We start from the raw sequence: 13,832 nt of genomic DNA, 5'->3' as shown, positions 1-13,832 counted from the left end.
CGCTGACTCACACCCACGCCCAGGGCCCCATCCCAGCCAGCTCTGTCACACTGGCTCGACTGGTTTGCCTGGCCCAGCCCTGCCTGCTGCACCCCCTCCCGCTCAGCCCTTTCCCCAGAGGCTTGGCGGGGAGGTCGACAGCCAGCATCCCCGGGGAGCAGGGTGGGCGCCCCGCAAGGGAGTGGCACGGGGAGGGGGGCAGTGTTAGGGGTGGGGTAGGGCGGGCAGAGGGTCCGCCCGCCGGAGGCCTCTCCACACCTCGGCTCGCGAGCCTGGGCTTCGGGCCCCAGGTGCGGGGCGGTCCTGCCCGCGGGCGCTCGCGGGCGCCCCCTGCGGCGCCCCGCGGAGGCCGTGTTTGCTGCGGAGGCCGTGGCCCTGTCGGGGTGGCTTCGCGATGCGGCTGCAGGCGGCCGCTCCTGCACAGCCGGGACGCGGCCCCTCTTCCGGTGGCCCGTGCACGTCCGCACCTCGGCCGCGCTGACCGCCCCCCGGCCCCCGGGAAGCCGGGAGAGAGGCGCCAGCTGGCGACGGGGCCCGCACCCCAGGAGCGCCCCGAGGCCCCGACAGGTGAGAGCCCGCGGGCCCCGGCTGCGCTCTCGGGCCGGCCGGCGGGAGGGGGCGCCCGGGCCGTGTGTGCGGAGCCCCTCTCCCCGACGCCTCCAGCTCCAGGTGATCGCCCGGTCCGCCCCGCCGGCCGCTCTGCGTGCCGCGGCGGGAGCCAACCTCGGGGCGCGGGCACCCCGGGGACGGCGGTGGGCACCCTGCATCCCAGGCCCTGTCCTCTCAGCGCGCAGCCTCCGCTGTGGCTTCTCGGCAGCGGCCTCCAGAGCCGAATCTTTACCCAAAAATCTTTACCCAAGTCTTTCCTCCTGCGGCCCAGACCCACATTCAGGTGCATCCCAGCCCTCCCCTGCGTGTCCTCAAGCTCCACAGCGCATCCAAAGCGCACACCCGTCGCGGCCTTCCTCTCGCGTGCCTGGTCTCCCGCGACTGCTCGCTGCTGAGCCTGTGCCCAAGCCCCCACCCCCAGGGCCGGCTCTCTGTGCTCCGGCTTCCTTCTCTCCCTCCCGCCTTGCTGGCCGCTGACCCCGGCTCCGAACCGCCTCCGGTGCCTCCCTTGGACTTCCAGGCTCCACTGGGGCCGATGGCATCCCGGGAGCTGTTCTCCAGACCCAGAACTGTGTTCTACCAGGGAAGGCACAGCTTTGCTCTGGAGCCTGAAGTCTGCGCCGCGGCCCTCCAGCCGGGTTGGCCGGAGGTCCCACACAGCATCCTTCTCCCCACAAATACCTCCAGCTTATCAGACCTGCTGGCCACTTGGCCCGGCAGCCTGGCAGCCCACGCCTCTGCCATGACCTCTGGGCTTGAGCGTTAGCCTTCTGGGTCTCCCAGGACGTGGGTGGGGTGCTATTCCCGAATACGGCACTTGCTGCTCCAGGGTCTTGAGAGGCCTGCCAAGCACTGGGCCTCTTTCTTGACGGAAGGAGGTCCAAGGCGTAGCAATTTATCTTTTCCTTTAAGGTGCCCTGGCATGTCCCAGATCTATGAACCCTAAAAACTTCATTAGCGTGGCTTTATCTCCCACCCTCTGGAACTTCCGGATCAGTGAACTGTCAGGATGGCCCAGGTTCCTGTATTAGTTCCTGTAGCTGCTATAAGAACAATGAACGCACATTTAGCGTCTTATAAGAGCACAAATGTATTATCTTGCGGGTCTGTGGGTTAGAAGTCCGACATGGGCTTCAGTGGGCTAAAATCGAGGTCTCGGCAAGCCGGCCATGCCTCCTGCAGGCTCTAGAGGACCATCTGTGTCTTTGTCCTCTGCAAGCTCCTAGAGGCGCCCGCATTCCTTGGCTGGTGGCTTCTTCCGCCACCTTCAAAATCAGCAACCTTCTTCCAAAGTCACAGCTCCCTCTGCGTCTCTCCCGTCCCCCTCTTCCACTTGTAAGGTCCCTTGTGATCACATTGCACCTACTCAGATAATCCCGGGGGGGTTCCATATCTTAAGGTCAGCTGATTGGCAACCTTAGTTCCATCTCCAATCTTGATTGCCTTTTGCCATGTAACACAGTGGATTCACCGGCTCCCGGGAACAGGACAAGGATGTCGTCGGGGGGCTGCCATTCTGCCCACCGCGGTCCCTATGAACTGTATTGTGACAGGAAGCCAGAGAGTAACCGTGGTCCTGAGACAGGACAGGGAAGGCCTGCTGCTTGGACACTCTGCAGGCACGGACAGGAGGAGAAAGCCATGGCCAGTCAGCCGTTACACGCCACAGTGCCAGAGGCTGTGTGGATCTGCTGCAGTGGAGACGCCACTTCCAGCCTGGCAGCCCTGATTGCTTCTGCTGCCTGTGTAAGTTTCCTGTCATCCACCATCTTCCACGGTTATTTGTTTCTCGCAAAGGCCAGACAGGTGAGTTTAATGGAGATGTGATGGGCCTCACCACACCTGTTTTCCTCAAATCTTTTTTTTTTTGTTCGTTTTTTTAAATTTAGGCTTTATTTTTTTAGAGCAAAATTGAGGGGAAGGCACAGAGCTTTCCCATAGATACCCAGTCCCCACACATGCATAGCCTCCCCCATTATCAACATCCCTCACCAGAGTGGGACACTGGTGACAAGTAATGAGCCTACACAGACACACCGTCATCACCCAGAGTCCATAGTTTACATTAGGGCTCTCGGTGTCGTACATTCTGTGGATTTGGACAAATGTATAATGACATGTATCCATCACTGTGGTATCAGTATTTTCACTGCCCTAAAATTCTCCCGTGTTCTGTCTGTTCCTCCTACCCCCTTCAATCCCTCACAACCACCAATCTTTTTTTTTTAAATTAATTAATTTATTTATTTATGGCTGTGTTGGGTCTTTGTTGCTGTGTGCGGGCTTCTCATTTCAGTGGCTTCTCTTTTTTTTTTTTTTTTTTTTTAAATATTAATAATACCAGTTTTTTTTTTTTTAAGATTTATTTATTTATTGATTGATTGATTGCTATGTTGGGTCTTCGTTTCTGTGCTAGGGCTTTCTGTAGTTGCGGCAAGTGGGGGCCACTCTTCATTGCGGTGCGCGGGCCTCTCCTGTTGCGGAGCACAGGCTCCAGACGCGCAGGCTCAGTAGTTGTGGCTCACGGGCCTAGTTGCTCCGCGGCATGTGGGATCTTCCCAGTCCAGGGCGTGAACCCGTGTCCCCTGCATTAGCAGGCAGATTCTCAACCACTGCGCCACCAGGGAAGCCCCAGTGGCTTCTCTTGTTGCGGAGCACGGGCTCTAGGAGCGTGGGCTTCAGTAGTTGTGGCTCGCAGGCTCTACAGCGCAGGCTCAGTAGTTGTGGCACACGGGCTTAGTTGCTCTGTGGCATGTGGGATCTTCCCAGACCAGGGATCGAACCCATGTCCCCTGCACTGGCAGGCGGATTCTTAACCACTGCACCACCAGGGAAGTCCCCACCAATCTTTTTTATTGTCTCCATAGTTTTGCCTTTTCCAGAATGTGAAATAGTTGGAATCATACAGTATTATAGCCTTCTCAAATTGGCTTCTTTCACTTAGTAATCTGCATTTAAGGTTCCTCCATGTCTTTTTGTGTCTTGATAGCTCATTTCTTTTTAGTGCTAAGTAACATTCCATTGTCTGGATGGACCACAGTTTATTTATCCACTCACCTACTGAAGGACATCTTGGTCGCTTCCAAGTTTTGGCAATTATGAATAAAGCTGCTATAAACATCCGTGTGTTGGATTTGATGTGAACATAAAATTTCAGCTCCTTTCGGTAAATACCAAGGAGCACAACTGCCGAATCATTAGAGTATATTCAGTTTTATAGGAAACTGCCTGTCTTCCAAAGTGGCTGCGCCACCCTGCGTTCCCGCCAGCAATGAATGCGAGTTCTTGCAGCTCCACACCCTCTCCTGCATCTGGCGTCGTCAGTGTCTGGAATAGGTGTGGAGTGGTATCTCGCTGTTGATTTGATTTGCATTTCCCTGATGACAGATGATATGGAGCAGCTTTCATACGCTTATGTGCCATCGGTGTATGTTCTCTGGTGAGGTGTCTGTTCAGGTGTTTGGCCCATTTTAAAATCAGGTTGTTTTCTTCCTGTTGGGCTTTAAGAGTTCTTTCTATCTTTCAGATAACAGTCCTTTATCATTTGTATCTTTTGCAAATGTTTTCTCCCAGTCTTTCGCGGAGCAGAAATTTTTAATTTTTTTTAAAAATAAATATTTATTTATTTATTTATGGCCGCGTTGGGTCTTCGTTGCTGCTCGTGGGCTTTCTCTAGTTGCAGCGAGCGGGGGCTACTCTTCGTTGTGGTGTGCGGGCTTCTCATTGTGGTGGCTTCTCTTGTTGCGGAGCACGGGCTCTAGGCACGTGGGCTTCAGTAGTTGTGGCTCATGGGCTCTAGAGCGCAGGCTCAGTAGTTGTGGCGCACGGGCTTAGTTGCTCCGCGGCATGTGGGATCTTCCCGGACCAGGGCTCGAACCCGTGTCCCCTGCATTGGCAGGCGGATTCTTAACCACTGCGCCACCAGGGAAGTCCTGAAACTTTTAATTTTAATGAAGTCCCGCTTATCAATTGTTTCTTCTTCTTTTTTTTTTTTTTTTTTGGATTTATAGCTTTTGCTTGATATTTGGCAAATGCCCTTAGGATTAAGCAACTTTTGAATGTTGGGCTTATCTCTTTGGGTTCTGCCTTATCCTAGATGTTGTCCCAGGAATTCCTTGCTATTTTTATTTGTTCTTTAATACTTTTAATGGACTTTTTATTTTTATTTTTATTGGAGTGTAGTTGCTTTACAACGTTGTGTTAGTTTCTACTGTACAACAAAGTGAATCGGCTATATGAATACATATATCCCCTCTTTTTTGTCTTTCCTTCCGATTTAGGTCACCACAGAGCATTGAGTAGAGTTCGCTGTGCCCTACAGCAGGTTTTCATTAGTTATCTATTTTATACATAGTATCAATAGTGTATATATGTCAATCCCAATCTCCCAGTGCACAATGGATGCTGGCAGAGGCCACCGACCCCTCCAGGGAAGGCTTGGGAGAACAGTCATCATTGGGAGAGCACTTGTAGAAGCATCGCACGGTCCTTCTCCAAGGGCATCTGGCCTCTTCTTCAATCTAGGAGCTGTGAATCTTTGACCTTGACTTATGTCTGGGAACTAGACACTAGTGGCTGATGTCAGATTTCTGGTTGGCAGAGCCTGGTGTTTCTCTGACTACACAAACTGAGCAATATCCCGTAGACTGCCCTGCATCTCGCCCCGGGTCAAGGCCTCCTGACCACCACCCTGCCTGCTGCCTATCGCGATACCATCTTACCTCCGAGAGTTCAGTGCTGCTGCTTAGCCTCTTCTGTTCTGGAATCCCGTCACCCCATTGATGTTAGGGCAGTGAATCTGGCCTCCCCAGTACCAGCCCAGCCTCCAGAGGAGAGCCACCACTGAGCTCACGGGTGTGTTTTTTCATTGTTTTGATGAAGGGGTGCCCTCTGAACCTTCCCAGGGGTCCTAGTCAGGTGGAGGCTTCAAGGCTAACATTAGCCATTTCCTGTAAGAACAAACAAACAAACGTTGTTTGGAAGTAGTCCACCTCTTTCTGCAGCCGACCTGCACTTCCCCACTCCGCCTGCTCCGACCCCTGACTGACTGCTGGCCTGCGTGCAGCAAAGGGGGACCTAGGGACTTCAGGCGAGGTCATCGTGGTTCACAAAGACCTCTCTCCTCTGGCAAAGGGGCAGGAGACGTTTTCTGGTGCGGAGCCAGCAGCTAATGCTGGCGAGCGTGGCCACTGCCGGGGCAGCACGAGAGCGTCAAGGAGACAGAAGAGCGGAGTCCTTCTGCTACCTCCTGCCTGCAGGTCCCCTCTCGTGCCCCCTGCTGGCACAGGAGCTGCGTGGTTTGCTGCGGCCCCAGCAGCACAAAGCGGACCATGGAAGGGTGGGCTTGATGCTGAGAGGGAAGGCGTGCTGACCGACGCTCTCGGCCCTGGGCTGTGACCTCCACACACGCCCTTCCCACGCGTGTGAGCTTCCACGCGGCAGCGTGTGCTTCTGCCTGACAGGGTGCAAATGTCCTGGGTGTGGATGAAGATGGTCTCAGTGTCTTTCCAAAAAGTGAAAACAGTGTCCCTGGGGCCTCTACATCCCTGGGTGATATTAATTGCGCCTTAAATTCATTCACGTCTCACCTGGAACCTGGATTTCCTGAAACTTAAACACAAAATTGTAAAGCTTACCAACACCAACAAACCTGACATAAAATATAGGAGAATAAAACAGAGTGGAAAAGGAAATTAGTCAATATATACAAATACATGGAACAAACAGACACAGCCACTGCTGTTCTCATCTCCGTAACTGACCATGGGCTCCCTCCCTCCACTGCCCATTCCATGTGCCCTTTGCCCTCAGCTAGGACACCTGCTGGTCTGGGCTCTTTACCTGAAGGATTTGAATCGTCATCGGTGCTTATTTGTTTGTTTGTTTTCAGTTGCTTTAGTTTTGCGTTGACGTCTACTATCAGATGTGTGAGTGACAGGCTCCCCAGGGAATACCTTGGGTTCCAGACAGTCCTCCTTACCCGCGTGAGGGGCAGTGAACTGACCTTCCTGCGTAGTCAGAATCTATTACCCCAGTCAGCGCAGTGACTCCCTTCTTTGCTAATTTAGTGGTCAGGCAGAGGTCTCAGTGTTCAACTCAAACCATCCTCATGTCACCTGGTGGAAGTGTTCCTATCCTGGGAACTAAGACTTCTCAACCAGCAGACCTCAGAGTCATGGAGAGAGGAAACAAAAATACCTTCAGTGGGTCATTAGACGTAACAGCGAGAGAAGCCGCTTCCGCTCTGCCTGCTGGCTCCTGGCAAGTCCTTCGGCTGGGGGAGCACCAGTGTCAGTTACCTAGCGCTGATTCACAGATCACAGATTTAGTGGCTGTGGTGTTACCGCGTGGTCTCTGTGGGTCAGGAATCCAGGCACAGCTCAGCGGGGCCCTCTGTTCAGTGTCTCACGGGCTGCTACCAGGCGTTGGCTGGGGCTGTGGTCTCACCTCGGGGCTCGACTGGGGAAGGGTTCGCTCCCTTGGGGACCTTGGATGAGGGACTCAGTTTCTTGCTGGCTTTCGGTCTTGTTACGTGGGCCTCTCCAGAGGGCATCTGACAATGTATCTTTTACTTACACATTTAGGAACCGGGGAAACAACCATAGGGTGGGTCTGCAGAACTACCAGGACCAATACAATGTGAACTTGGAGCCAAATTCCATTTTCTCCTGCGCATGGTAAGTCCCCACTTTGACTAGTGGACCACAGTGGTGTTTGGGGGCCCCTGGAATTGATTCAGAACCGGAGGTTAGTCCCTGAGAAGTCTGGCTGTTGCCCTTCCTCCAGGGCATGGTCACTCTAGTAAGTGGACAGGGCCCTTTGGGAGGCTGGGAGGCAGATCTGTTCACACCGGGGTGGGTTGTGGGCTCCCTCCCGGAGGGATGCAGGTGCGAATTTGGTTTGCTGTGACACCTACCACTTCTCGCCTGGATTACGGGCATCTCATTTCCCATTGGTAGGGAGCGCGGTGCCAGGTCAAGGACAAAAACATGGCTGAGTAGACTGCATGCTAGTACCTCTTAGGGTCTGTTTCCTGGCACCTTCTGGTACCTGTCAGAGTGCAGTCAGGAAAACAAGAGACTAACGAAATTTAAAAGACGGATTTTAATATGAGAGTTGGCTGAACAGCTGTTGGAAGTCTAAAAAAACCAAGAAGGGGACACAGAGGCACAGGGACCCTTTCAGAAACAGCCATCTCCTTTACCACGGGAAGAAAGAGAAGCTGTTGGGGAGATCAGAATCCAGAAGCTTGTCGGGGAGCCCGTGGGGGCCGGGAACGTGCTCTGAAGGGCGGTCAGCTCAGCGCAGCCCGGGCTGCTGGAACTTCACCCGGCTGTTCTGACCTCCGAGCGGGCAGAGAGGACGGGTCGCCGGGGGCCTGACCTCTCCTGAGCCGTCCGGGCACGGTCCAGAAGGGCAGGTGCCTGACGGTGAAGGGGCGGTGGGCGCACGAGCAGAGCGCAGAGGTGGGGTCGCGCAGAGCCAGAGGGCAGGTGGACCTCACGGCCGTGGGAGCTGTCCGGAGCCACGTGGGCTCAGCAGTCCGAGCGTGATTGACAGGTGTCCGCGCCAAGCGGGGAGTCAGGGAGCAGGAAGGGGGCGCAGAGGGGCGCAGGCAGGAGCGGGGGGGCGGCCGGGCTGCTAGGTGCGTCGGATACAAATCCCACTCGTTTCACTACAGTATGCCTTTCCTGCACAGCGTTCATTCTTTATGTTCAATGATTACACAGCCAAATTTTGTAATATATTAGTCATTTTGAACAATTGTGTGCTAACACTAACAGTAATGACAACTCAATACAGGAGAATTTTTTTTTTTTTTAAATGTAGAGCCTTGTACTTACAGGGAAAACTTTAAAACTGAATTTCAAAAGAATTTATTATGACTATATATTATAGGAAATATTACAGGATTATCAGTAAAAGGCATGAAATATATTAGGATATAAATCTTTGAAGAAAGTGGGATAGATATAAAATTTCAAGGAGAAAGTCACTAGGTGCCATTTCTAATTATAAAAGAAGTTGCTTGTGTATATTTTAAAAAGGGTGATGAGGGGTATGAAATGGTTATGGTATATGTAATCCATTGACAAAGTAAAAGTTTTATTTTAAATTTTTATCATATACCACAAATTTGATCTTTTGCAACTATTTAAACTTATTATGAAAAATCTTAGATGTCAACTTTAAATTTTGCAAGGAGGGGGACTTCCCTGGTGGTCCAGTGGTTAAGACTCCCCGCTTCCACTGCTGGGGGCCTGGGTTTGATCCCTGGTCAGGGAACCAAGATCCCACATGCCGTGGGGCATGGCAATAAATAAATAAATAACATTTGTAGGAGGTACATAGTTTTGCATTTTTATTTTATTTATTTTTAAATTAAAAAATTTAATTAATTAAAAAATTAATTGAGGTATAGTTGATTTACAATATTTATATTACTTTCAAGTGTATAACAGTGATTCACAATTTTTATAGATTATAAAACATTTATTTTTATTTATTGATTTATTTTAATTAATTAATTATTTTTATTTTTGGCTGTGTTGGCTCTTTGTTGCTGCGCACGGGCTTTCTTTAGTTGCGGCGAGTGGGAGCTACTCTTCGTTGCGGTGCGCAGGCTTCTCATTGTGGTCGCTTCTCTTGTTGTGGAGCACGGGCTCTAGAGGAGCAGGCTCGGTAGTTGTGGCACGTGGGCTCAGTAGTTGTGGCTTGCGGGCTCTAGAGCGCAGGCTCAGTAGTTGTGGCACACGGGCTTAGTTGGTCCGCGGCATGTGGGATCTTCCTGGACCAGGGCTGGAACCCGTGTCCCCTTCATTGGCAGGCGGATTCTTAACCTCTGCACCACCAGGGAAGTCCCATAAAACATTTATAGTTATAAAATGTTGACCGTATTCCCTGTGTTGTACAATATAGCCTTGTAGCTTATTTATTTTATACACAGTAGTTTTTACCTCTTAATTCCCTACTCCTATCTTGTTCCTCCCCTTCCCTCTCCCCACTGGTAACTGCTAGTTCTCTATATCTGTTTGTCTGTTTCTGTTTTGCTATATTCATTTCTTTGTTTTATTTTTTTTGATCCTGAATATGAGTGATAACAGAGCATTTGTCTTTCTCTCTCTGATTTATTTCACTAAGCATAATACTGGACATGTCCAACCTTTTTGTGGTAAATGATGAAGTTTCATTCTTTTTTAATGGCTAAGTATTGTTCCATTGTTATATATATAGATGAACATCTTCTTTATCCATTCATCTGTTGATAGACACTTAGGTTGTTTCCATATCTTGGCAATCATAAATAATGCTGCTCTGAAGATAGGGGTGCATGTATCTTTTCCAATTAGTGTTTTCATTTTTTTCAGATATATACCCAGGAGTGAAATTGCTGGGTCATGTGGTAGTTCTGTTTTTAGTTATTTGAGAAACTGCCATAATGTTTTCCACAGTGGCTGCACCAACTTACATTCCCACTAACAGTGGACCAGGGTTCCCTTTTCTCCACATGCTCACCAACGTTTGTTATTTGTGGTCTTTTTGATGATAGCCATTCTGACAGGTGTGAGGTGATATCTCATTGTGGTTTTAATTTGCATTTCTCTGATGATTAACAATAGTGTGCATCTTTTCATGTGCCTCTTGGCTATCTGTATATCTTCTTTGGAAAAATGTCTATTCAGGTTCTCTGCCCATTTTTAAATTTTTTTGATGTTGTATGACCTGTTTATTATATTTTGGATATTAACCCCTTATTGGTCATATCATTAGCAAATACTTTCTCCCATTCTGTAAGCTGTTTTTTTGTTTTGTTGATGGTTTCCTTTGCTGTGCAAAAGCTTCTAAGTCTAATTAGGTCCCATTTATTTATTTTTGCTTTTATTTTCTTTGTTTTAGGAGACAGATTCAAAAAAGTTATTGCTGTGATTTATGTCAAAGAGTGTTCTGCTTATGTTTTCCTCTAGGAGTTTTATGGTATCCGGTCTTACATTTAGGTCTTTAATCCATTTGAGTTTATTTTTGTAGATGGTGTTAGAGAATGTTCTAATTTCATTGTTTTACATGTAGCTGTCCAGTTTTCCCACACCACTTATTAAAGAAACTGTCTTGTCTCCATTGTATATTCTTGCCTCCCTTGTCATAGATTAATTAACTGCAGGTGCATGGGTTTATTTCAGGGCTTTCTATCCTGTTCCATTGATCTCCACTTCTGTTTTTGTGTCAGTACCATACTGTTTTGATTACTGTAGCTTTGTAGTATAGTCTGAAGTCAGGGAGTGTGATTCTTCCAATTTTGTTCTTCTTTCTCAAGATTGCTTTGGCTATTTGGGGTCTTTTGTGTTTCCATACAAATTTTAAAATTATTTGTTCTAGTTTGGTGGAAAATATCCATGGTATTTGATAGGCATTACATTGAATCTACAGATTGCTTTGGGTAGTATGGTCATTTTAATAATTTCAGTTCTTCCAATTCAGGAACACAGTATATCTTACCATCTGTTTGTGTCATCTTCAATTTTTTTTTTATCAGTGTCTTATCGTTTTCCTAGTACAGTTCTTTTAATTCCTTAGTAAGTTTATTCCTAGGTATTTTATTATTTTTGATGCAATGGTAAATGGGATTGTTTCCTTAATTTCTTTTTCCAGTAGTTCATAGTTAATGTATAGAAATGCAACGGATTTCTGTATATTGATTTCATATCCTGCAACTTTACCAAATTCAATGATGAGCTCTAGTAGTTTTCTGGTGGCATCTTTAGGATTTTCTATCCTAAAGTCATACATTACCATGTCATCTGCAAATAGTGATAGTTCTTCCTTTCCTATTTAGATTCCTTTTATTTCTTTTTCTTATCTGATTACTGTGGCTAGGACTTCCAAAACTATGTTAAATAGAAGTGGTGAGAGTGGGCATCCTTGTCTTGATCCTGATCTTAGAGGAAACACTTTCAATTTTTCACCATTGAGTATGATGTGGGCTTATCATATATGGCCTTTATTATGTCGAGGTATCTTCCCTCTATACCCACTTTGTGGAGAGTTTTTGTCATAAATGTATGTTGAATTTTGTCAAAAGCTTTTTCTGCATTATTGAGATGAGCATATGATCTTTATTCTTCAATTTGTTAATGTGGTGTAGCACACTGATTGCTTTGCAGATATTGAACCGGAACAAACTTTTTGGCCAACCCAATACATGTAATGTAATCAATTACATATGTGTGTTTAAATCTCATCTTAGTGTTTACTTCATAATTTTCAATTTACTTGGTGTCCCTTTTTACTCTCCTTCTTGGCCTTCTTTTAATCTGTTAAAATGTTTTATTATGGCTTCCCTGGTGGCGCGGTGGTTGAGAGTCTGCCTGCCAATGCAGGGCACACGGGTTCGAGCCCTGGTCTGGGAAGATCCCACATGCCACGGAGCGGCTGGGCCCGTGAGCCACAATTACTGAGCCTGCGCGTCTGGAGCCTGTGCTCCGCAACAAGAGAGGCCGCGATAGTGAGAGGCCCGCGCACCGCGATGAGGAGTGGCCCCCGCTTGCCGCAACTAGAGAAAGCCCTCGCACAGAGACGAAGACCCAACACAGCCAAAAATAAATAAATAAATAAACAAAGTAAACAATGCGTTTAAAAAAATACATTAAAAAAAAAAAAGACTAAAGTTTAAAAAAAAAATGTTTTATTATTCCAATTTTTTCTACTCTTAGCAGTTAGGTATAAATTTGTATTTTCTGTGCTGCATAACAAATTACCACAAACTTAGCACCTTAAAACAACACATATTTACTATCTCACTGTTTCCGTGGGTCGGGCATCTAAGGGTGACCCACCTGGTGCCCCTCAGGACCTCACAGGCTGCAGTCGAGGTGTCAGCTGGGGCTGTGGTCTCACTGGAGGCTTGAGTGGGGAAGGCTCCACCTCCAAGTTCATTTGGGTTGTTGGCAGTATCCGTCTCCTTGGAGGACTGGGTCCTGGCTTCTCTCTGGCCATTGGCTGGAGGTGCTCTGCAGGCCTGGAGGCCGCCCACAGCTCCCCATAACATGGCCCCTCTGCAGCCAGCTCTCAACACAGCCATTTGCTTCTTTAAGGCCAGCAGGAGAGTCAGTCTGCTAAGATGGAATCTTCCAGAATGTAACATAACCATGGGAGTGACAGCCTATCACCTTTGCCTTATTAAAGCTACTTCACAGATTCTACCCACACTCAAGGAGAGGGCTCACACAGGGCATAAGCCACAGGGCATTACCTTAGTGTGTGTCTGCCACAACGTTCTCTTACTAATCTTTAGTAGTTACCCTAGAGTTTACAACATATCTTCGAATTCTCAAGTCTACTATAACTCTCTACTTTTCTGACAATGCAAGAATCTTAGCCCTTTTTAACTACACTTACCCTCTTCCAATAGATATGCTATTATTTTGTGTGTGTTTTAGCTCTCATATATCTGTGATGTTGGTGCTACTGTTCTGCACAACTCTTATGTGTATTCTTTCCAATGCACCCTCCCTACCTGCACCTCTATGTCCCATTTGGCTTTGTCTCTTCTGCCTTTTTTCTTTCTCTTTTGTCTTTCTCTTCATTGTTGGTCTGCTGCTACTGAATCCTCCTAAAGTTTTGTTTGTCCAAAGGTGTGTTTATTTTGCATTAAAAACTGTTTTTTTACCCCTTTGAAGGGGTAAAGAAGATTGTTCTCATTTCATTAGGTTTTGGCAATTATACTATGGTGTGCTCTGGTTTTTGTGTGTGCTTGCTTGTTTTTGTACTCATCCTACTTGGGATTCTTCATGCGTATCAAAGCTCTGACTTGATCTCTTGTTTGTTTTGAAAAATTCTCTTTGAACGTTGCTACCATCCTCTCTTTCCCTCATGCCTGCAACTCCCATGACATCGGCCTCAGACCTTTCCTTTTGTCTCTATGTCTTTAATCTGGATATTTTCATTTGTACTGTATTCCAGGTTACTAATTCTATTTCCAGCTATGTCTATTATGCTGTTAAACTTAGCCATTGAACTCTCAATTTATGTTTTGTATTTTTACATTCTAGAATTTCCATTTGGTTCTTTATTATTGTTTCCAGTTCTCTGCCCAAACTTTTCAGTCTTGTCTTTTAATTCCTTGAATATGTCACTCATAATTATTTTAAAGTCTATGTCCAAGAACTCCATTATTGGCTGCATCTGGGTCTGTTTCTATTGTTCATCTTTTTTCTTGTTTTTCACTC

At 47.7% G+C, this 13,832-nt stretch overlaps 1 protein-coding gene across 1 annotated transcript in view; it reads left to right on the top strand.

Moving 5' to 3' along the window:
• Window positions 1-13,832, top strand: part of IQANK1 (IQ motif and ankyrin repeat containing 1) — a 29,445-nt gene that overhangs the window by 1,066 nt on the left and 14,547 nt on the right. Inside the window, 2 exon segments of the mRNA XM_057532409.1 lie at window positions 291-752; window positions 2,195-2,355. Of these exon segments, the coding sequence (XP_057388392.1) occupies window positions 291-752; window positions 2,195-2,355 (623 nt within the window).

This window comes from Balaenoptera acutorostrata, chromosome 17 (assembly GCF_949987535.1).
Source record: "Balaenoptera acutorostrata chromosome 17, mBalAcu1.1, whole genome shotgun sequence".
Lineage (NCBI taxonomy): Eukaryota > Metazoa > Chordata > Mammalia > Artiodactyla > Balaenopteridae > Balaenoptera > Balaenoptera acutorostrata.
This window is presented reverse-complemented; position numbering and strand designations above follow the sequence as displayed.